Raw genomic sequence first — 25,708 nt, forward strand, 5'->3', positions numbered from 1 at the left:
GCCGCCTGCCGCCCTCCTGGCGACAGGCAGAGCGCCCCCCGCGGCATGCCGCCCTAAGCGCGCGCTTGGCGTGCTGGGGTCTGGAGCCGGCCCTGCACCCAGTTCTCCCAATCCAAAAGGAAAGTGGCTGCATCATATGAGGTTGGAATGGGGAAGATGGAGGGGGAGGAAATGGGAGGGATTCTAAAGCCTCCAAAATGCCTCTGGAGGAATCCAGATTTCTTTAACAAGGAAAGTCTACAGGCTCTCTCTCAAACCTCGGTGCTGAGGTTGTCATCTGATAGCATGAAACACCCCTAGGACAAAAGCCATGTTAGTTACCAGATGAATAAAGATACTCATGGAAAACTTTTGCCTTTGTTTGGACATGTCTGGAAGGGAAGGTGACAAAATAACATACCTTGTTCTGACACCTAAAACTGCAATGGCTTTTCAAACCTGGGTGAGCTTTCCCTACCCACTCTATTACACTGAGGAGGGTAACTCCAAGGCACCTATAGCTTACATTGCAAGCAGGGGTGGACTGGCTCTAAACAGATCTTTTCCACCTCTAACATCTACACTTTAATCCAAAGCAATAATTATAAAAGATTAGGGGTTAGAATAAGGAGCTCCCCTCCTCTCTGGGGCTTGTATACACCCCCCTTCCCTGGCTGCTGCAGTAAGAGCTTCTGTTCCTAATTCAGTCCATTCTGACCACTGCAAAAGGTGCATTTCTGTGAAGCCCATGGTGTTAATCTTAATTTAAAAGAACACTGTGCAACCATAGCCTTAGATCTCAATTCACTTTATCTTTGATAGCCTGCTGGAAATGAATCGTATGCAGCCCCTATGGTCTAGTGGGTTTGTAAAAAACAATCTAGATCTTACATCAATAGAAAAAATTGCCCTTCTATCATTTATATAAACCCATCAGAGGCTCTCAAAGCCCTTAGATCAGAAGTTTTCATTCTGTGGGGCACCACCCCCAGGGGGGCATGGAGTAATGTTCAGGGGAGCCCAGCTGGGGCCCAGACCAGCCCCCCACATGGGGCAGGGGAAGGGACTGCTGCCCAGCTCTGCTCCTGGCTCCAGCCCCACACCTGGATTGCCCGGGGATCTGCACACAGGGTCCTGGCTGCCCAGCCACCGTTGCAGGCCAAGGGTCCACTCCCAGCCCCAATTGTGGCCCCAGCATCAGCCTCCCTACCACTGTCTGCGTCCCACCCCCCCTCCCAGAGCCATGGTCTCACTCCTGTCTGGGGGAGGGGGACGCAGACAGGGGTAAGATGGGGCATGAAGTAAAAAGTTTGGGGACCACTGCCTTAGATAGATATTAGCAAACTGCTTTAAGATCCAGAGATGCCTCTGTATGACACATCATTCTAACAAATCTCTAATGTTTCATGGCAGTTATGGATCCTGTGAAAAAGACTTAATTGTAGAGATTGTGCTCCAATTGCAAAGATTGTGTTCCAATTGCTGAGAGAAGTCATGTGCATGCAAGACAATAAAACAGGAAAGAGAACTGTGCAACAGGGCCGCCCAGAGGATTCCAGGGGCCCAGGGTCTTCGGCGGCGAGGGGCCCTTCCGTTCCGGGACCCGCCGCCGAAGTGTCCCGAAGACCCGCGGCGGCCCCCCCCCCCCGCCGCCGAATTACCGCCGAAGCGGGACCCGCCACCGAAGCGCAGCCCGGTCTTCGGCGGTAATTTGGCGGAGGGGGGACCCCCGCCGTGGGTCTTCGGGACACTTCGGCGGCGGGTCCCGGAAGGGAAGGGCCCCCCACCACCGAATTACTGCCGAAGACCGAGCTGAACTCGGCGGTGGGTCCCGCTCCATCTTCGGCGGTAATTCGCCAGCGGGGGGTCGTTCCGCCCCGGAGCGGAAGGACCCGCCGCCCGCGAAGACCGGGAGCAGAAGAAGCTTCTGCGCCCGGCCCCGCAAGAGTTTTCCGGGCCCCCCGGAGCGAGTGAAGGACCCCGCTCCAGGGGCCCCGAAAAACTCTGGTGGGGGCCCCTGTGGGGCCCGGGGCCTGGGGCAAATTGCCCCTCTTGCCCCCCCTCTGGGCGGCCCTGCTGTGCAATTTGAATGGATCTCAAAAAAGGAGGCACTGTTCTGGTACTGAGCAGCACCATAAATCATTGAGCTTTGGAGGTCAGGATTGCTTTCTTCACTGGCCATACTCTGTCACACACATCCCTTATCTCATCTCATTTAGGAAGCGACAGAAAAGGAAGCACATATCCTACATTCCTAAAGGAGAGTTCAAACTTGATACGGACTGACCAAGAAAGCATCATCTGTACTTATACAAAGTGTGTCACTTACAGAATATTGACAGTACCTTTATTGCTTCAAGTGTAATTTCCCTGTCTCATATTTAAAGCTGTTATAAAAGATTATGTTGCAGATGTTACACATTACACACACGCACAAGAGCTGTGTTAAAACATTATTAAGGTTGCAAAGTCAAGCATTCAAAAGTTACAAAATGCCAAACAAAGGTTGCCTGTGCAATCTTATTTTAGTCCCCTTGTACATATGCATGATGATACAGCCTTTAATTACATGACCGCATACTATCTCTTCCACAGGTTCCTCCAGGGAAAGTCCTGCTCAGCCCATCTTTGTCTGGAGCATACTTATGTGGATAGAATCTTAGGGAATTAAGATGCAAAGCTCTAGCACATCTCTATTGAGGCTTATAACTAGGCCAAATGTTGGCAGATTTTCGCTAAGACAGCAAAAGGCACATCTCGGACACAGAGGCCCTCTTTCTCCACAGCCAAATTTCAAGTCCCTGCTGCACCAAAGCAGGGGTGGGGTGTGCTAGAGTTTTTAAAAAAATAGGTCACCAGACATTTTTAATATGGGCAAAACAATGAATTTTCCCCTAGTCTCAGAAATGGCTGAACCTGAACCATTTTGGCTGAAATGATTAAAAAACACATCAGCCTGAGGCAGACACCCAGCATGGAAAATTTCAGCCCAAACAGTTTAGAGACTGACAAAGTTATAAGCAACTAAAACCAGTGTCTTAAAATAAGAATGGGCAACATTTAAAGCAGGAGATACTAGCAGCCACGCTGCTATCAATGGGTATAATTTTTCAGAAGAATAGCTCCTTCCCATGATGATGAAATGCCAATTTGGTAGCTTGCCTTCCGATTTTCTTTAACCTTTAGTCTCTCTGCTTCCCTGGGAAAAGTATTCAAGGTCCACTATGCCCTTTGTTTGTACTATCTGAGTGAAATAAAGACTTCCGGTACTGGAGACTTCACTATAACTAATATGATCACACAATTGTTTTAGTCTTTTATTTTTTGATTGAAAGCCTAGTTTGATAGCCCACCCAACCTTAAGGGGTGGGATTTTCTAAAGCACTGAAGTCAAGTGGGAGCAGAGTTAGAACAATGCAAAATGCTTTAGATTAGAAAATCCCACCCTAGGGATGAAATTGTGGTTAATGAGATTAGTATAACGAGGTCCCCAGTGGACTTCACAGTGTCTTCTGCTCTTCTCCAGTTAAAAGTGACTCTTCCCTTTCACCCAAGACACTGGGGCAGATCTCAGGCTAACTATGGCTGGTTTGTGCCACTCCAGAGGTCTGGGTTACCTACAATTTTTAGACAAAAGTGCATAACAACAGTGGGCATATGGATAAGATCATATAAAAATAATTCCTATTAAGGGTACAATTATTTGTCACATATGCTCAAATACTAATGAAAATTATATTTGCTTTGCCCATTTATTAGCTATGTTCATGATAAGAGCTTCAAGGCAAAGTATTTGCATAAGTAAACATGAGCATCAAACTGCAGTTTTGTTTTTTAACTGAACTGGCCGACTTGGCTCCTCAAAGCACTGCAGTTCTTAAACAATGATGACAACTCTGGCTGCCTATTAAATCTAAAAAGACTCAACTTTTCAACATGAAAATTCGGTCACACACTAACCCAGGATGTCTTCAGAACACACGTCGTATCCTCCAGACTTTCCTAATATAACATCCCCAGAATTCGGATGCTGCATTCATTAGCTCTCATGACACTAATGCTCATCTGTGTCCACTCTTCTTGTAAGTTCTTTTGGCAGAGGGTTTTTCCAACTCTTTTAAACCAAGCTGTAAAGCCAGTCAAAATTTCATCTGTACAATGCCTATCACAATGCGATCCTAGCCCAACACGGGGGCTCGTAGGTGCTGCTGTGCTGCTGCAATACAAATATTCATTTTTTCTCAATTTTTAAAAATGGCTTTTTAACTAAACAAACAAACAGAAATTCAGAAAAAGGTTTGTCCTGAGTCAGGACATCGCCTCTGTACACTTTACTGATGCATCTGAATGCCAGAGCTGATTACTCCTTATCTCTTCAGATTACCATCTTCGGCACACAAGATAGAAAGTCCTTAGGCCACCTGCAGCCATGTTCTGTCTCAGATGCTCTTCTTTATCCTTTAACCAGTGGTCCCCAACCTTTTTGTGGCCAGTAGCACATTCATGTTTTCAGAAGAGTGTGGCGGGTGCCAACAATTTTTCAAGGCTTATTTTGTATTTGTACATTAAATAATATGAAAATCATATTTAATATTACACAATATAAGATAAAAAAGGTAATTTTACAGTAAAAGGTATTACTTAAATTATTCGGCAATTACTCTTTCACGTTACCATGTGAATTTGCTCTTTTTTATCTACCTGTAAGAAAAATTAAGGAGTTTTTACAAAATAAATATCAAACATTCGGTCCATTCTGCAGATGCGGAGCATTCTTTTTTTTTTTGGCAGCAGTTCTGGGCAGTGCAGAGAGAAGCCGCGAGAACCGAGAACACTGGTGCCCGCAGCCTGTAGCCCTGGAGTTCTCTGTCCCCAGTAGACGCGGGGCCGCGGCTTCTCTCTGGCTTCAAGAAGCCGGAGAGAAGCCGCGGCCCCGCGCCTGCCAGAGACAGAGAACACTGGCACCTGCAGCGCCGGAGTTCTCTGTGCCCGGCAGGCACGGGGCCCCGGCTTCAAGCCAGAGAGAAGCCGCGGCCCCACGCCTGCCAGGGACAGAGAACACTGGCGCCTGCAGCCCTGGAGTTCTCTGTGCCTGGCAGGCGTGGGACCGCAGCTTCTCTCCAAGCCAGAGAGAAGCTGCAGCCCCGCACCTGCCGGGGACAGAAAGCACCGGCACCTGCAGCCTGCAGCCCCATGCCTGCCAGGGACAGAGAACACCAGCGCCCGCAGCCTGCAGCCCCGGAGTTCTCTGTCCACGGCAAGCGCAGGGCCACGGCTTCTCGCCCCTGCTGGGCACTAGGCTGGTGCACATAAATGCCCTGGCGGGTGCCATGGTGCCCACGGGCACCGCATTGGAGACCATTGCTTTACCCTGATTTGTGATTAGCATAGATTTCCCAGTGGAATGAGATCCCACACTTTAAGAGCCTGCTGTGCTCTGACAAAGCTAACGTCCTATCAACTGCCAGTGATATGTGCTATTAAGTCACTATGAAATAAAGTGATCATGCTATGCATACAGCTAACTGGTTGCATAACACTGTTGAAAGGAACAGCCCTAGCAAAGGGTAATATTTTCAAAACTGCCCGAGTGACTTTAGGCTCCTAAGTCCAATTTTCGAAAGTGACATAGGTGTTTCAGAATTTAAATCTCATTAAAAGTCAATGAGACTCAGACTACTAATTATTTTTTAAAAAAGGGGCTTAGGGACAGATTTTCCAAACTTATTTAGGAAACTAGTAGTATTTTCAAAAGCACTTAAGTAGATTAGGCACCTAACTAGCACACATTTCAATGAGCGTTAGGGTCAGATTTTCAAAGGTGTCTATGGGATTTTCAAAGCCCCCTACATGGTTCTTAACTCCCATTGAGATTACGGTAGTAGTTAGGTGCCTGACCTGCTTAGGGGTGTTGAAAATCCCATAAACACCTAAATACGGGGGGAGGGATAGCTGCAGTGGTGAGCTTGAGCCGGTTCGCAGGGGTTCGCACGAACCGGTTGTTAAATTTAGCAGCCCTTTTAGAACCAGTTGTTCCAGCTGCTAAATTTAACAACCGGTTCGTGGGAACCCCTGCAAACTGGCTCAAGCTCACCACTGCTTTATTTAACAAAAGCTCCGGCTTTATTTAACAAAAGCTCGGGCCCAAGCTCACTTCCCCCTCCTCTCCTGCTCCGCCCCCCTTTTCCTCCCCCTCCCCTGCTTCCCACGAATCAGATGTTTGCGGGAAGCCTGAACAAGCAGCAGGCAGACAGGTAGGTAAGCTTGGGCACGGGGGGGGGTGTTGGGGGGGAGGTGTGGCTGGCTCAGCAGCTCCCTCAAGCACAGCTCCTGGTCCCGAAGCGCGGCTCCCTCTAGCCTGGCACTCCCCGGCCGAGCGCCCCCAGCCCCAGCCCAGTCCCGGCCCCCGCCGAGCGCCCCCAGCTTCGGCTCCACAGCTCCAGCCCGGCCCCTGTGGAGCCGGTGCTGGTTCCGGCCCCCGCGGTTGCGGCTCCAGCCCGGCTCGGGCCCCGCGGCGCTGGTGCTGGTGCTGGTCCCGGTGGAGCGGCTCCAGGCAGCACTGTAAGAGAGCAGGGAGGGGGTGTTGGAAGAGGGCAGGGGAGTTTGGGGGAGTCGTGGGGGGGTGGATAGGGGTGGGGCGGTCAGAGGGCAGGGAACAGGGGGATTGAATGGGGGCAAGGGTCCTGGGGAGGCAGTCAGGAAGGAGCAGGGGTTGGATGGGGTGGCAGGGGGCAGGGAGAAGGGGTGGTTGGATGGGGCAGGGGTCTCGGGGGGGCAATCAGGAATGAGAGGAGGGGTTGGATGGGGCAGCAGGGGGTAGTCAGGGGTCAGGGAAGGGGGGTGGATGGGGCAGGGGTCCCAGGGGGGCAAAGAACGCGGGGGGTTGAATTGGGTAGGAGGCCCGGGGGGGGGCACAACCCCCTCGTGGGGTGAGCAGGAGGGAACCTGTTGTTAATATTTTGGCAGCTCATCACTGGATAGCTCAGTGGTTTGAGCACTGGCCTGCTAAACCCAGGGTTGTGAGTTCAAACCTTGAGGGGGGCACTTAGGGATCTGAGGCAAAAATCTGTCTGGGGATTGGTCCTGCTTTGAGCAGGGGGTTGGACTAGATGACCTCCTGAGGTCCCTTCCAATCCTGATATTCTATGATCTTTGAAAAATCTGGTTTCACATTGCATGTTTGTTCTTCTATAGAAACTTTTCCACACCCCATTGCATCATGCACAAAAACAAGACTTTAAATACTGAATTTTTCAGTTCCAAAACAGCTTACCTTACAATCAGTGTAAGAAACACAGACTGGCTGCATTATTCAAGGAAAATTAGATTACTGTAGAATAAAGTTCTCTTCTTTCCCTTCTGCCCCCTGGATCAATCACATCCATTATAGCTTTTGGTTGCAAAACAGTTCCAACTTCAAGCAGATGTTTTCAAGCTCAGACTCTGCCTGAAGATGAATTTTTCTGGGAAGCTTGAGCCATTTTAAACTTGAGGGAAAGTGAAAAGAGAGAGGCGGGGGGGAAGTCTAACTATGCTTACTGCAGACAGGTCAACAGAAAAAAATAGCTCTTTGGGCATAAGCCCAATTCCGTACCTTCCTTACAGGTCTTATATATTTAAGTTTATAAAACTAATTTAAGGCCGTAGATTGGTTTAAGATGCTTATGCAGCTTTAAAGCCTTCCATCAGTGTAACTGTAAATTAGCTCCAAAACACAATTTGGGGAGGAAGCTAAAAGCCTTGAAAGTTGGTCAAGGATAGAAGACACTCATGCTGTCTTAAACATTGAACGTATTGTACCAGTACTTGCATGCTCAGGCATGAAAATACATATTCAACCTACAATACAAACATGCCTTTGAATGAGTAGTACCTATTATGCGTACAGGTGCATGTGAATGATAATCACATCACACTGAATGTTTGAAGTTTCATGTTAAGAATCTCACCCATTACAAGATTATTTTTTGGGGGGAGGGCATGGAGTGTGCATGAATTTACCCCTAGAAAGCGCAGGCCACTGGCTAAGGCCTTGATTCAACAAGGTATTTTAAACAGATGTTTAAAGCATAGCACATGCTTAAGTGCTTTGCTGAATTAGTAAATACAAAACCAAACCATTATGTGCTAGAAGTGTAAAGTGTGTGTGTGTCCTATTCTAGATATAGAACCGTACTGCATATTAAGCAGGGGAGGTCGTTGTTGGACTTATCAGAGGAAGGTGTGTACCTCTTTAAAGGGTTAGAGAGGCATGGAGTGATTTTTACAGCATCCACAGATGAGGTCAGCATCCCTCCCCACCAGGTGACCGGAAGAGAGGGGGTACTATATAGGTCCATGCTGGGTAAGAAAAGCCCTCTTTTACCTGTGCCAGGCAGAACAGCATCCACTATCCCATCCATGGAAGTGGTGAAATACCAGATTGTCAGGATGTGCTGTGGGCATTACACTAGTTGCTCCTTTCTCAAGGAGGCTGGGAAGGAATTTTCCCCTCACCACCAGATTGGCCAAGGCAAAGTGGGGGTTATTTCATCTTCCCTAGAGTATTCAGGGGAGCTTAGTTGGGGCAAACATTAAATGGGAGTTGGGCTGTGATGTCACAACTCATTATGTAAAGGTGGGACAGAGGTCCTGTGCAGGTACTGCATAGGGAAGGGATACAGCGCTCAGATAAAATGGATTGATAAAGGATTTAAAGGAAGTATTAATTAAAGGAACAGAAACGGGGGGTTCGAGACTCCTATGACTGGCACGGCAGGGAGCCAACCCCTCCTCCTTTATAACTCCCCCCAACTCTCATTCGAGGGAGGGGATGGTGAGGTCCCAGCAGCACGTTGGCAGGGGTCCAGGACAGGTTAAGGAGAGGGCTGAATCACTCCCCCCCGTGGACAATAATGGAATTACTTTCACTGTACACTTACCTACTGGATACTCCCAGACAGTTAAGAATAAAGTTGTGGCCTAATTAAGCCACACCAAGTGCCGCAGGTACTTCTGGCATAGGTGGACAGCCTTCAAAATTGCATCCAATTCCAGTTGTTTTGATTATTTCAGCCAAAAGAAATTTCATTAAAGAGAATTCCTGTAATGATTCTCACACTCTCATTCCCTTGTTGTGTTTGCTTTCTTTTCCTTCATTCCAGAACAATTGCAATCAGACAATACTTGCTCCATCCCTAGACAAGAGTGTTCCACTAAAACTCAAAATTGATGATCTGACTTTTAAAGGAACTAGAGTGTCAAAATGTATTCCTCTTCTAGATGTTTTAATGACTCCAGCACATACGTCTGTTAAAAATAACTCAAGCCAAATTATAATACGAAGTAATAAATGGTTTATTTTTCTTTCAATCTTACAACAATCTTTAGCAAAACAAGATCAGTTAAGTTTTTTGATTGAAAGTGATTTATTATACCATGCACCATTGATTTTGTTTATGAAATATGGTACTTAAGTTTTATTTAAACATCTGTATATAGCTCCAGAGTAGAAAAGTGACTAGTTTCATTTCTCAATAGTTTAACAGAACAAACTAGCATGGATCGTGAACATGACTTATTTGTCAAATTAAAGAATGCTCTTACTCCAGCTTTTTCAAACCACAAAATCCTATTCTTATTGCTCAGACACCCTACCTTGTGTATATACCTGTACACCTACAGAAGAACAATGAAAAAGAAAATTCTGTCTACTTAACTACATATATACTTTTAACTGGTAAAAGAAACTATCCAATAATAATGGATTATAATACTGTAGGCATAGGTGGAACTGGAATACTGTGCAGTACTAATAATAGCTAAGATGTATAGTGCACCATATTTTTCTGTATAATGTAATAGAAGATAACACATTTTTTATAAGTAATTGGAAAGATACTTTGTATTTTGAATCATGCATAATGGGTGAGGGAAGAATAGTCTTCAGGATTTTAATTTAGTGGTTTGGTTTACATAAACAGAAAATGTGAGCCATGCATAACAAATATTTTGCACATATGTACATAACCTTGAAATTATTTATTTTTTAAAGTCTGTAAAAGTGTTGTAGTGAAGAGACGTGAAAGCAATAAACAAGATGTTAAACATACAAAAAGATGTTTGGTCATCAATTTTAAATTGATCTTTATTATTTTCATTAAGGAGTTCATTTCCAAAACAATGGCAGGGTTGCACACTTAAATCCTCATCCATTGTTTTGAAAGTTGGCCCTAAATGTTAACATTATTTGTTGACACATTCCAGCTTTTGCAGGTCACTCTGTATTTGTCTGGTGTCACCTGATGAAGATACTGAATGTGTGTAACTTTGCATGTTCATTTAAAAAGATGAACATTAGTGCTCTTGAAAGCTGCCAGATTAAGCAGCACTCAAAATCCTTTATTTGCCCACAGAGCAGGATGGACAATAGCAAAGCAAGCTTCCCCTCCCACTGCCTCCTACTATTTGCACCTCGCTCCTGTTCTATAGGGATTTCTAGGGGTGAAAGTGCAGTTCAGTCTTTACTGCCCCTTTAAATTTTTGGCCTTCTGCCCAAGACAGCAGCAAGGATGTCAATTGAGATGTAAGCACCAGGCTACAGGGAATGTGACTGAAGCCACCAACTCATTTCACATATGGTACCAACAAAACAATTTGAACAAATGGTATCTGTGTATCAGATTTTTACACACATGCGGTTCAAAACAGTAAACAGTCATTCAACATTACTGTACAACTTTTACACCCCAGTAATAACATTTAATACGAACTGCAGGAACACAAGGAATGGGCCTGCAACATTGCAAATCAACTCTACTCCTCCATACACTTGTCAGCTATGGGGAATGTCCTGAACAGCGGTTCAAAAGTTAACGGTTTTCTCTTCTTCACCTGAGGGCTTTTGTGCATTCAGTTTGAAAACGTTTATAACATCATTAAACTGGTCTGTAATTAAGGCTCAAAATAGCAAGATTTCCACAAATGGTAGGCTAGCAAAATGTTCCAACCTAGTATTTTCAACGTTGCTATACTAAGGAAGAACTTAAACAAGTTTACAAAAATGGACGGATTTCATTTAACACTTGAAGACAATTTTCTTTTTAAAAGAAGAGACACAGATCTGGTTAGAGGCCAGCTCCTCCAAGACATTGACAGCAAACAATCAGAACATTTAAAAAGTTGGTCTGATTTGTATATTCAAATACTCATTGTAGTAGTAAGTGTAACAGGAATACAGAACATGCAATAATATGAAAAACTTGCCTAGTAAATTCAAGTATAAGGCAAGAGGTGCAAGTAAGAAGTTTACTGCTTGTACTATACATGCTAGAAACATTTTAAAACACAACTGAAATAATTCTGTAGCTCATTCCAGGTTTCTCTAATAAGCATAAGGGCTTGTTGCATATTTGAACTTAACATGTTTTGCTAGTTAAACAAACAAACACGTCTTTCAATATATATCTAACCAAGATTTTCAAGTTACATGATATGTGTTGATCTTATTCTGTTTAGGCTTAACACTGTACAATTTTTTTATAAAGGAAATGTTTATTGAAAAGAAAAATATCTTTAACCAAGTTTCAGTTAAGCCAACAGAAAAAAAAAAGTTGTGAAACACCACCCCTCTCCCCGACAATATTCTAACCTTTTTTACATGAATATGACTGAAATAGAAGAGTCGTATCCAATTCTAAATAAATATGCCATCTAACAGCTGAATGGAAGGTTACTGAAAGCTGACACTTTAAACTGCTACTGCAATTCTCACTACTTTATTGCCAAGGAAAGGAAAACACCTTTGAGAGAGAGAGAGAGATTTAATGACTTGTTTGAATTCTTGTTTTCTGTTGCTCTCAAAAAGGTAACGTTTAGATCAAACGGACATTCTGATGATTGAAAAGCTTGCAAAAGAAGATTATAAACAAACCTAAACAGAATGAGAACAAAGCAAGAAAAATCCATCAAGTTCTCTAAAAGCATACATCACAAAGTGAATTAACAGTGGTACCCAACAAGCTTTTCATAGTCACAATGTCAGAGACAATGCTAAGTGAATAACACTGACTGTTTCCTGAGCTCTCTCGTGGATACAGCATTCACAGCAGCATGTTTTTGGAAGTGTGTTATATGGTTTATTTCCACAAAAAAATTTTTTTTAACCAACTTCTTCACAGGCTCAGTGGCCTTTAGGCTTCTCTGATGAATGGCTAAACATTTGTTTTCCTTTCTAAGAATACTGTAATGTAAACATTGCAATATATAGATTATATTCATGAAAAAAGTTGTTCCCTTGGATGCTTTTCTAAAATCCAAACATTATCCTAGTTTAGACCCCAAACAGGGAGAAGAATAGGACTTAATGAAAAACAAATTTTACAACATAAGCAACAGAATATCTGCTAGATGTTTGTGGGACTCCTGTGGTGAACTCCATCCTCCTTAACAGCTGCTTGTCATTTCTTGAGAAGTTGTGGCCAGAAGAAAAACAAAAAGATTAAATAACAGAACTTGTCTGGACATTTCCCTCTGCATTAAGGGGAATTTGATAATATAAAACAGCTGTTCAAAATAAATACAACCGTTATGTTTTGCACTGTAATTAAAGTTGTCAGAAAGATGAAATGATTATTTGTTTTCTATTTTAAGTATATATATATACTTGTTAGCTATCCCATTTTTATGCTGCCTTTAAAGAAACAGAGCAACGTGAAAGCTCTTGCTGTGTTCCATTCCATATCCTCTCAGCTGTAACACAAATAATGGCTGATTTATTCATGACAATACTATGAAAGCCAGTTTTGTGCATCTGCCTGAAACTGAAAAATGATGTCTTTTCATGTTGTGGGGCTGTGCTATAAAAATGTATAACTATGTTCAGTATAATATACAAGTTCAGAAATGAGACAAAATGGTAGATTAAAAGAGCAAGGACTTTTCTATGCTACTTCTTCACATACAGGCACTGTGACGAGGCACTTCAGAAGAACAACTGGCAGCTCAGCTGTTTAACTGATTGAAAGAGATTAATTTTTAAGTGCTCTATACAGTTGCATGAACACAGGTGTAAACAGAACAGTTTGGCCTCTGATACAAAATAATATTTTTGAAAGAAAGTGCTGAGGTTTGGAAATCTGTCCTGCATATTTCCAAATGCCACTATTCAACATTCAGTTTTAAAGGATTAATAAAATAGAAGTGTATTTGAAGTTAACCCACTCAATAAGCTTTGGTCACGATTCCAAAAGAGAGTGTAAGTCAATGAATTCTCTCAACTATCTTCTTCGTCATCACTGATAAGGTCCCTTTTGTCTAGGCTGGTCTCCCGTTCACGCAGGAAGTCCTCACGAATGGCTTCAAGTTCAGTTAGCTCCAAGCGCACTTTCTCCAGGTGGTAGGTCCTCCGGTTCCTGATCTGACGCAGCGGGAAAGGATTCAGATCGCCAAAAGCAATGTTGATCAGTTTCCTGAAAGATTACCTAGTATTAGACGACCACCACTGGATCTATGGCTTTTAATGACAGTTTTAAACTTCATTCACTTTAGTGCTTTATACATGATGTGAAATGAATCTCTGGCATAGCCCTCCCCATGTACCTGCTGTGTCTTAGATGAAATGCTGAAATTTCAAGGTAGCTTTGGAAAAGAAGCAGTTTTAAGATGACCACTTTAGTTACAGAATGTCCCCTTAAATGCTGGCCAGACCGCAGAAGCAGCTGCCAAGTCTACACTGTACTATGGTTTTATGGACCTTGAAACATTGTGAGCAGGAGGTGTAACCAAGCTTTGATTAACAAGTTTCATCAACCAGGGTGGTTACTGAATATTTACTTCCTAAATATTCCTTCTTTCAGATCTTCTGCTTTAGTTCTGCTGAAATTAATTCAATACTACTGCCTTGAGAAATCTGACATTAGGTTACCGTACAAGTCCAAATGCACTGCACTTTCAAAATAAATGGGCTACAACAACAGTTGTATTCTGCATTTCATGGCTCCTTCAGAACGTACTGCATCAGTTTCCTTATAAAAAAATTGTCTCATTCTATTTAGCCTATTCTTGTACGAGAAAAAGCACTATTGCTGATTTGCAACTGTGATCAAACAGATCTTTAATGATTATATCTGAAGTTCTCTTTTTCCCCTTAATAGCTCATTCGAGCACCTGATTAATTTCAGTAACAACTGGGATCGATTTGTTGGCTTCTCTTAAGGTGGTCTGCAGTTTACACACTGAAAGGCTGGGATTTTCCTACATTCATATTATATAAGACTCAGAGGTCTTACAGGTTAGAACAATAATTTCCTTGTTTCTATGCACACAAACATCAATAGCCTCTCACTAAATATATACTCTAAAACAGGTCATCTGAGGTACAATTTTTATCATAATGAGACAATTAGATATACAACTCTTATTTCCCTGTACATTATTCTGAAGTTGCACCAATGCACATACACCTCTACCCCGATATAACGCGACCCGATATAACACGAATTCGGATATAACGTGATAAAGCAGTGCTCCGGAGGGCCGAGGCTGCGCACTCTGGTGGATCAAAGCAAGTTCGATATAACGCAGTTTCACCTATAAAGCGGTAAGATTTTTTGGCTCCCAAGGACAGCGTTATATTGAGGTAGAGGTGTATTAGTTGGGACTTTTCCAATTAGGCAGCTTAAACTTCAGAAATGTGTTAGTGCCAATTAATTATTCCAGCCTATTGAAAATGTCCATAACTGAATGTTTATCTTTCCTGTACTATGAATAGGATATGTGTTTTTCCACAAGAGTGTATAACAGTCATTTTTCTACATTTTTTTTATCACTTAGCTTTACTAATTCAAAAATATTTTTTAAAAGTAAATTGTTTGTAAAATGGTGAACTTGAGAGGCTAGAAGGGCATGAATCATATAGCCTACTTTACAAAGACTGATTTTTAAGGTAATTCAGCTTAAATCCACAAGGTGGCACTGTACTATTATAACATTTTCATACAAGTGTCAATTTTAAAGTCAAATACAGAATGGGATTTAAAAAACAGAACACAGTGCGTATGTATTACGAAGCTTTTGTACACTGACATGTGCCTTAACTTAAACCATCAGAGAATGTCAGTCTGCCATCCCTAAGATAAAAGGAATATAATTTAAAAAAAGTAAATAGTTGGGGCCCCAAGTTTTACAGACTTCAGTCAACCTGGTTTAGTAAACATGCCTTGGTAATACAAAAAGGTTTCTGTGGGAGCTGCAGTAATCCAATTTTAAAAATCAATATTGAATTCCATCACTAGCTAAAAAAAAGAAGGTCCAGCTTTACAAGCCTTGTATGCCTCAAGATTGACATTATCTCAAAGAAAAAAGCACCACTGTTTAAATTATTGAGAGACAACGATTCAGTTTCCACACATCAGTTTCTGGCAGTGTTGTTGTGGGAAGTCATTTTAATTCAAAGGAGATTATAGGTTAAAAATTCCTGTAATACTCCAAAGGCTCAGGTTTAGTAAGCACTATTTATCTTTCTGTTGCTTTGTGTGTTTAAAAACATTTCTACCCACCTCCCCAACCCACACACACTTTTCTCCACTTGTAGGTTGGGAGTCATGATCACTATTTTCCTTTGGCCAAGAACTAAACACAACTCTCTGCAATCATTCTTTAAATCATTATCATCAAAGGGGCGGGGTGAGGGAGTCAATGCTGAGGTACACAAAACATTGTGTACCATCCCCTCAGAGCCAATTTATTCTGGGGAGCCAAAGTCAGACTTCCCTCTCTTATGTACATGTATTAGTAGTACACAATATAACCTTGATTCAATAGGACATGTCCATATCTCTTAACAATTTATAATCTAAGCATAAAGTAAGGGCAGGGACTATCTTTGTGTGCGTTTCTACAGCACCTAGTACAATGGGGCTCTAAGTGTGACTGTAATACAAATATCAATAAGAGTAAATGGCAACACTACATAGTAAATATAGTAATATGGGGTTAAAGTGCTGAATTGCTTAGATGATGCTTTTATCATTTTATCAGCAGCTACTTTTTTGCTTTTGTATTCTGAATGGGGGAGTCTTTCAAATACACATTTTAAGGAAGAGGATAGAACAAAAATTAAACCAGTGACCAGAAATCTCACTAGGTGTTCTTCTGAACAGATGTCATTCATCTAGGTGAAATGTCTCATTTGTGCCCCAACACAAAATATTGTTGATATTAAAAATGTTTTTAAAGTACTTACCTAGCATCAAGAATAGTGCGAGTGAAGTATCGGAGGTACTTGAATATGGACATTGAATCTTGCAGTTTTAAGATCTCCTCTTCTTTGTATTTAAAAAGAGCCAGCGCAAAACGGAAAATGACCTGCATATTCAAAAAAGATTTATATATATATATATATATATACACACACACACACACACACACACACACACACACACACACACTACATTCTCAATACGCTTTTATAATAAAACTGATTTTTAGAAATGTTGCGGTCTTTCTGCATTAGTGTGTGCTGTTTAGCCTAATGGCAGCTTTCTGAAGGGGAAACAGCTCCGTTTGTGATTTTCAAACATTTTTTCCCAGGTACAATAATAATTTGGGCACCATCAAAACTAATGCCCAAAGGTTTCTGAGCTCTTTACAAAAACTAATCTGTAAAGCAAAGACAATATGGCCTAATAAACCACCAAAGCTGTTTCAGAGTTGAAATAAAAAAAATGTTCTGCATCATATTAAAAAAGAGTAATTGGCTTTTCAGTGCCTGGGACCTCACAATCTTGTCTTGTGGGATATTTGAACACTTGGGAATATATGTTATAGGGAACTACAAGCCAATTCAACTTTTGCCAACAGCTGCTGTCAGTCAGTCACTGGTAGAAGTGACAACACTCTAGACACTCTCTCCATGATGGAATGGGTTCAGCAGGCCTAGCACTTTGCAACTCTGTACAGGTGTATCTTATCCCAGTACTGTGGTCTTTTGAAAGTTATTTTAACCACACACACACACACACACACACACACACACACACACTCTCTCTCTCTCTCTCTCTCTCTCTCTCATAATAATAATAATAATAAAATAAAATAAAAGCCACACTGTAAACTGGAATGTTCACTTAAGAGAAGGCTATGGCAGTGAACTTACTACTCTTGCCTATTTCCCCCCATCTCTCTCCTCCCCCTTCCCCTATTTGCTTAAGTGCTGTGTTCCTGTTGCATCTAAGTGTCTGAGAAAAATAAAACCTTTTATTTAAAACTGTCAGTTTTATTCAGCTACTGTTTCACATGTAACTTTCTGCTGAGGTACATTTATAGGCAGCTGTTTGTCTCTTTTTAATGCTGCAATTTTTAATTAATGGGTTAGGTGCCCAGAACACTAGATGGGTGTCTACAGAAATAATAATAAACATTTTTGCTGTAGGGTGACAGGAAAAAAAATGCCACCTCCCTACTCTCAGCCAAGTCTTGCACTTTCCTATACCTCTATTTTAGAATATTTGTAACCCAGGAAATACTGGTTAGATATCTGCTTATTTCTCAAAAAGGGCTTTGATGCATTTAAAGTGTTATGAGAGGGAACTATCTAAATACTTGGTTTTATTCTGCTTATTGAAAGTTGTGGAAAGTTTCCAAGTCCCAAAATTTGGACTTAAAATGGAAGAATTTGTTGGCTGGAAAAGCTGTTTTGTAAATTTCCTCCTCACTCCATTTTTTGATCAGCTCTTAGAACTAACATACTCTTGCAAAATACAACCACCCCCCCATCTTGAATTTCTCAAGACCACAGTGTCTTGTTACAACATCTGATATGAACTGAAAAACATCTAGCTCAGACAACTCACCTTTGATCCCTCGTATAGGAAAGAGTCCCATATTTTAAAGAGGATGTCACTGACCACGCTGTCCACAAATACCACCAGAAACCAGTTGAAAGTTATGAGTGAGTAGTCAAGTTTGTATTGTTCAAAGTGAGCATGCAATCTTGGCAGTTTCTCACTCATTAGATCCTTGAACACTCGCTGGTCAACCTAAAGAGGACAGACATGCTATTACTGCTGCTAAGCACTTACATAGCTCTGTACGTGTTTCAAAGCACACCACTTTTTATTAGACATTTATACTGTAGTAATACTTACAAGTCTCAGTCAGGTCTGGGTCCCCATTGTACAAGGCACTTACATATACTAACCAATCTATTCTCACAATAGCCCCATTGTTGGAGGCAAGTATTATTACTTCCATTTTACCCGATTTCTAAGTAGCAGCTTTCAAAGTCAGGATTAGATTGAAACCATATTTCAGCAGCAGTTTTCAAGACTGTTTTATTTTGGCATAATGCATACCTGAGAGCCTAGCAGAGTTTTAGTATAATAGTCACGAGGCATGAAAACTTCCACTATTGTAACCAGACACCAAAAAGCATCTTCCTGTTCCAAGTAGAGAAGTGCAATTGCTACCAATCTAAAAATAAAAAGAGACAGTTTTGAAAACAAGCCCACTAAAACACAAATCAAATCTGTTAAAACTAAGTTTTAAAATAAAACTACCTTACTTTTTGTTCATCAAGGAATAATGGACTGATAATAGGCTACATTAACCAATTTGCTAAATACATTTAAAATTATTAGGATAGTTTGAACAGGAGGCATATCTTGGGCATCAGTACTTCTATTCAGCTAAATAAGTGGACCAATTAAGGCAGAAGGAAGCCATTCTGTCAGTGGCTTGGCCAAATTAAAGTAATGGGAATCTGTTGGTTCCAAGGCCTTTGCTGTGGTTCCTAATCCACACACTTCCTTTAATGGCAGAGTTGAAAATAAAGATCCTCCTACACTTTATACACAAACAAAGTCCTGTGCATTATTTAAATAGCCTTCTGTAACAGAATTAAAGGAGTTAACATTTCTTACAGCTATTGTTTTATGTACAACACTGCCAACTTGAAATTTACCATAATTTAAAAAATGAACTAAAAGTAATTCTAAGGGCTATGCATGCCCGAGATCCCATGCCAAAATTTATGGATTTATGATCACAAGTTACTTAAAAAAATTCTCCCCCTTTTTGCTGTGTGTTTCACATAAATAATCAGAAAAAACTAACTGACTATATAAGGGAAACAGTGACAATGATTACACATAGTCTGGCAGCAAACTCACAAAATAAATTAACAGAAAAAAGGTAAAATCAATATGTCTCACCAATCTCTTCCAAGTTATAGTCATTGTAGGTCTTAGTTGAGAAATTAGGCTAAAAAATTTCAAATTGAAGCATGATTTCAAGTTGATATTTTCCTTTGATTTCCAAGTTATTTAGTGAGCTTTCCAAAAGTATCTAGCATCTAAAGTGAAATTACTGTGCAGCTTTTCAAGGTATTTTGTGATATACTAAGGCCCGCTCCTGCAAGCTGCTTTGGCACAGGAGAACCTCTGTGCCCGCAGGGAGCCCCACTGAAGTCAATGGAGCACCATGCGCTTGCAGGGACCAGCCCACATAAAGCATCTTGTAGGTTTGGAGCCTTAGACGTTTATTTGCCAAAAGCTATGGGGAAAAAAATGTTTATATTTTGTTGTATAATGTGATAATCGTCTCTCTTTTCTGGTAACAGAGAGAACTGAATTTCATTTTTGCCTTTTGTGAAGGAGCTGGGATGGCCACTGAATCAGAAAAAAAAACACAATTAAGGAGTGAACTGTTTGAGGAAAGGTTTCAGAGTAGCAGCCGTGTTAGTCTGTATCCGCAAAAAGAACAGGAGTACTTGTGGCACCTTAAAGACTAACAAATTTATTTTAGCATGAGCTTTCGTGAGCTGCAGCTCACTTCTTCGGATGCATAGAATGGAACACCAGCAACCACTCACCATACAACATAAACACTAACCCAGGAACCTATCCTTGCAACAAAGCCCGATGCCAGCTCTGTCCACATATCCATTCAAGTGACACCATCATAGGACCTAATCACATCAGACATGCCATCAGGGGCTCGTACACCTACACATCTACCAACGTGATATATGCCATCATGTGCCAGCAATGCCCCTCTGCCATGTACATTGGCCAAACCGGACAGTCTCTATGCAAAAGAATAAATGGACACAAATCTGACATCAGGAATCATAACCTTCAAAAACCAGTGGGAGAACACTTCAACCTCTCTAACCACTCAGTGACAGACTTGAAGGTGGCAATTTTGCAACAAAAAAACTTCAAAAACAGACTCCAAAGAGAAACTGCTGAACTTGAATTAATATGCAAACTAGATACAATTAACTGTGGCCTAAACAGAGACTGGGAATGGTTGGGTCATTACACTAATTGAATCTATTTCCCTATGTTAAGTTCTCCTCACACCTTCTATGGGCCATCTTAATTATCACTTCAACAGGTTTTTTTTCCTCCTGCTGACCATAGCTCATCTCAATTGATTAGATTCTTCCTGTTGGTATGCATACTTCCACCTTTTCATGTTCTCTGTATGTATAAATATCCCCTGTCTGTGTGTTCCATTCTATGCATCCGAAGAAGTGAGCTGCAGCTCACGAAAGCTCATGCTAAAATAAATTTGTTAGTCTTTAAGGTGCCACAAGTACTCCTGTTCTGTTTGAGGAAAAATTCCCCTAGGGCTCTGCTATAAAGCATGCTAAGTGAAGGAGCTTTCAAGAATGTAACAGCAAGTGTGGCACATTCAGGGCTTCCAAAAAAGTAATTGGTTGGGCTGTGTAGTTTGAAAAATAAAATAAAAATACTAATGTGTCTGTTTTACTTTTCCATTTCATGAAAACCATAACATGATCAAAGGACATTTAGCTGCATTTCTGGTCTTCCTGTTTGCACAGTCAAGGGGAGTGATGAAAACCAAAGTTACATTAAGTGCACATAATATCAGACTTGACTTTTCTTTTTCAAGTCAGATTGCCTTAATCTAACATCACTTGCTTGTCGAAACTTCTGAATGTGGAAACAGTAACTGCTTAGGACATCATAGAACTTTGACAGCTTCTCAGATTTTGCAAGGTGAAGGAAACTACAGTCAGGGCATAGATACTAACTTTTCCTTAAGTTTTGTGAATCTGCTGAAGTCTGACAATTAACGTTCAAAAACAGCAAAAACATTTTATAATTATTTTAATGTTAGGTCACACTCAGTCTGAAATTCTAATTCAGCCATGAGGTTTCTTGCATTGTCTCCTTAATCACCTGGTGTTGGCCAAGAGCATGATGGCTCTGATCCAAAATAGCCATTCCTTTTGTGATATCCAAGGATAGTTCATTTTTGGGCACAGTACGATTACTTTCAGGACCTAAGTTTTTCTAAGCACAGGTGACTGATTAGCAATCAAAAAGGAACACTTCTGTTCTGTGTGCCTTTGTGTGAAATCCTATAGACCTTGTTTAGGCTCCCAATTCTTGGACAAGTCCAGAGGCAAAGTTGTTTAACTAGTTATTTCTTTCATTTATCTACCACAGTAAGCAAAACTGACTAACACACTTCATTCCCCAACTCCACTTTTTGCTAGGTTCTTACATCAGCAGCTCTCTCTGTACTATTTAAGCATTCCAAACCAACAGATTCCTGGGCTCTCTTGATTTAGGCACTTTGCCTTTTAAATCTAAAAAAGTAAACTATACATAATTCTCTCTAATTTATGAGGATTTCATTTCATTACAAAATATGATTTTATATAATTTTTATAAAATAATTATAGACTTTATGAAAATTTCTGTGTCACACTGTTATTAGATTCACCTACATATGAACTAGATTGGATTGCATTTCCCCACCCTCCCCTCCTCCCCGAGCCAATCTCCCTTACCACCAGTTTCCTGCAATCCTTTATTTTATTTCTGGGTCGTATTCTCTTAGTTAAAAAAAGTAGAAGTATCTGTTGTACCGTGAAGACTAAACAGAATGTTCTTACCCGAGTTGAGGCTTATGCGAAAATAACTTATGGGAAAATTTTGGAAATATTTTGCACACATTAAGACACAAGATTAATTTACCGCACATTCCTCCCAGAAAGGAATCCTTTTGGGATTGTCTACATTATTTTTTTGTTTTGTTTTTCTTTTATGCACACGTAGCTTCACCAGCTTCATCTGGTGTAGATTTCAAACCAGGACAAAGCTGTACCAGGCAAGTCACTTTACACCAATGCAGTAAACTTACTAAACTCCACAGGTGTTCGCCAGTATAATTACATCAGTGAAAAAAGTGCAGACAACCCCTTCTTTTATAGAGGCCTTTTATGGATCCTGAATATTCTTCTGTACTTAAGTTAGGAATGCTGCAAACTCCTGAAATGTTTTTTAGAATGGAAACACCAGGGTCAGGATTTCCTCACCGGATTTATTAGCATAAGACGTACTAGGGCAAATGATAGGGTCTGTGGCCCTTTACTGCTGGGGGAAATTCTGTGCCAAAAAATTAAAAATTCTGCGACCAATATTTTAAAATTCTGCAAAATTCTGCATTTTTTTGTCAAAATAATGCAATATAATATAGCTAGTTTCAATTACTTTGGTAATTTATTTAAACTACAATACAATGGATGGAGAATGGGAGTGTGGGGCATTGGAGGAAATCATCAACACCCCCCACCCCCGGTCTAATAGTAATGTAGCTAGTTTTGACCCTTTACTTCTAATTATTAGTCAAAAAAATATATGCAGCCATATGCTCAGTGTTACATCATAGGCAACTGAAGAGCAAGTGAGGGCGAGGGACTCACACTCACAATCTATACTGGCTATTGACCATCTCCAAAAAGGTCAGTAGCAAACAGTTCATGGAGCACATTTTGACAGGAATTTTTTTCAGTCCAAAAATTTAGACCAATTCTAATCACTAAAGCACCATAAGCATTTATAAGGCCATACTGTCCTTTACAATAAGGCTACTTTACATCACTCTGGCAATGTAAAGGAGCCTTAAAATTTTTTACATCTGTTTTATACTCCTGGGGGAATTCACTAAGAACAATGGGAACAACTAACTAAGCAGGCAGGCTGCTACATTCTCCTCTGCCAGAGGGAACAGACTCTGCCTTACACACCTACCTCTTCAGAAATACCCCAAAATCCTGCCCCTCCATGTCGAGCATGCTGCAATAGCGAATGAGAAGGGACAGAGTGTCTCTCTCTCTCACACACACACGACTAACCAGCCCTCCCTCTCCCCCCCCCCCGGCAGTGATTTACATCTCTATTGGCTGCTTTGGGTGTCCAAGCCGACCTGTCTGCACTGCCAGGGAGTGGGTGCATGACCACTCTTGCAGCTTCCCTTTGCTTCCCTGTCAGAAGTCATTTTTCTGTGGGTAAGCAAAGAAATCTGCGGGAGCAATGAATTCTGTGCACGCAATATGACACAGAATTCCCCCAGGAGTAGTCCTTCTAGTGCTTAACGTTTTTAACCATCGGCCAGAGCTTTCATTTTTTTATATTTTAAACTAAAGACAGACATAAAAGCAACACAACACTTCAACTCACTTAAACACCACATTAATTGTACAAGTTCCCTCCAATCCTACCTCTTCTGGAAAAAATTGTATTTTACAGATTTCTATCAGTCTATGCTTATGGCCCAAGTATGGATTTCTCTCCTCATTAAAAAAGCCAAAAAATTAAAGCACTTGATCAAGTTGTCAACTCCTCTGAATAGAAAAAAACCTGTTATCATCCAGTGCATGTCTTTGAAAGATGAACAAGTACGCTACAATATGGCCCTTAGATGAACTTGTTTCTCATATTATAGGAGGGAGAGCTAAGTCCCTTATTTTTCAGGAAATTATTTATCAATTTTATGATCACCGTCTTAAAATGGCACTTTTAAACATTATTTTGACTGACTTTTTTTCCTGCAAATTCTTCCTGTTAAATAATTCAACTATTTGATACATATACTCCCAAACTGTTACCAAGGTTTGAAACAGCTTCCAAATTAGCAAATCAGCAAGATGAGGAATATCTCTAGTGAAGTCAACCCTTACGAAATTCATCTTCTTGAGGCACAGTGCTATCCTTACTGTACAAATCTACTAAATACAGCTCTTATTTATCAGATTTGAAATATAATACCTGTTGAGACCTTGGCAATATCCTATATCAGGATTTCTCCATGAAAATGCCAGAAGGACATTTCTTAGCTTCTGGATCCCTTCAGAAGTTGGGGAGGAGTAATGCTTGTTGTTTGGCAAAGTTCGCAAGAGATCCAGCTCTATTTGTTTGGATGCAGGATTCTGTTTTTCAAGGGCATTCTGAAGCAGGGTTTGGAAATATCCAGGATCAGTGCTGTCCTTGCATTTTTTAATATGGAGGTTGATGCACCACTTCCACATCTTGGAACGATGTTCATGTGGGATTCCAGAGCGGATAAGGGTCTTCAGTTCTGGACAGCATATCATTTCCCTGTTCATCGTGCTTGCAAAATAGTTTTCCCATTTTACCCCTGTGGAAATCTCCTGGTTTTCAGCGAGAGAAATGGATTTCAGATCTAAGGCTCGCACCTTTGCTACTAATTTCTCTTCCTCATCATCTTCTGGGACTGTCTGAAACCCATAAATATCATGTTCACTGTAAGAAAAAAAAAGAATATGATTTCTACAAAAAGTTTGCAGTCTGGTATGTTCTAAAGAAATTCCAAATAGTTATTCTTAAGTTACTTTGGCAATAGTTTATATAGCAATATCCTTAAAACCAAGCCAGAGCTTTCATACTATTTTAATGAAAGTGTTAAACTTCCCTATTCAGTTTATTACAAAATATATTTTACTTTTTGAATAATTCTGTATTCAAAGGCTGTATCTACATTTGGAATTAATGTTATGTAAGTCACTGCAAGGAGTTTAAGACACAGAATTATGGGACAACCACGTTGCATTAATATCTGGAATAGTTAAACGTATTGGATAATTTTGCTGATATTTAATTATTTAATATAATTGAAACAAAGTATTGTGCTTACAAGGCCTGTTATGTGATTTCACTGATATAGTTATGCTATTATTCATGGAAGGAAAGTAAACTAGAAATTTTTTTTAAAAAATTACCACTATCAATTTTCATATGCAAATATCTTTGGCCCAGCAATACACATCAGTCAAGATGCCTAGGGTATAAGTGTACTGTTCAGAGGGGAAATGGAGGCTGAGAAAACATTGTATATTCATTCTCCTGAAGTACTTTTAGGATACTTAAGACTTTACAATATATATGAAGTTTCATATCTGAAATCCATTCTCCGCCCATGCCTCCCTCCAAATACAGACTGGATTCCCTCAAAATAATTAATTAGCCTAAGGTTTACCTGACAAGGAAAGGTTTAAAGAAAGCTTGTTCTGGTTGCTCACTGCTGTCCACTTTCAAAGCATCTTCAAGCAACCGAGTAATGACATCACGAGCAGGGCTCTGTTCCTCAGAGCAAACAGGATTCTTCATTTCTTGAAGCAAGATCAAGTATTTACTTTCTATCTGACAAAGTTTGGCTTCCAGGCTAGCACACTGTAGAGAATAGCATGCCAAATTACTGTACTAATTTGAAACACAAATACACTAAGTATTTCTAAACATCTGGTTCAAAATTCACACAGCCTAAAGATCAAAAGGATACAAATCTATAACCTGAAAATAGTCCATTTTCCTTTCCTATTTTTACATGCCCAAAATGCACAAAATGACAAACATTTGAACAAACATTCTGAAATGGATTTTATTATACTGTTTATGATGGCAAATACTATAAT

The 25,708-nt window shown here is 40.8% G+C and overlaps 1 protein-coding gene across 1 annotated transcript in view; it reads right to left on the reverse strand.

The window, feature by feature from the left end:
• Window positions 1-9,291: 9,291 nt before the first annotated feature.
• The window catches only part of TBC1D2B (TBC1 domain family member 2B), a 71,320-nt gene continuing 54,903 nt past the window's right edge, over window positions 9,292-25,708 (reverse strand). The window contains exons 8-13 of the mRNA XM_044980532.1: window positions 25,273-25,466; window positions 24,045-24,539; window positions 18,312-18,429; window positions 17,811-17,996; window positions 16,202-16,323; window positions 9,292-13,427 (exon numbers count right to left, since the gene is read on the reverse strand). Coding sequence (XP_044836467.1) covers window positions 13,232-13,427; window positions 16,202-16,323; window positions 17,811-17,996; window positions 18,312-18,429; window positions 24,045-24,539; window positions 25,273-25,466 — 1,311 coding nt within the window. The 3' untranslated portion in view covers window positions 9,292-13,231. The remainder of the gene's footprint in view (window positions 13,428-16,201; window positions 16,324-17,810; window positions 17,997-18,311; window positions 18,430-24,044; window positions 24,540-25,272; window positions 25,467-25,708) is intronic.

This window comes from Mauremys mutica, chromosome 11 (genome assembly GCF_020497125.1).
Source record: "Mauremys mutica isolate MM-2020 ecotype Southern chromosome 11, ASM2049712v1, whole genome shotgun sequence".
Lineage (NCBI taxonomy): Eukaryota > Metazoa > Chordata > Testudines > Geoemydidae > Mauremys > Mauremys mutica.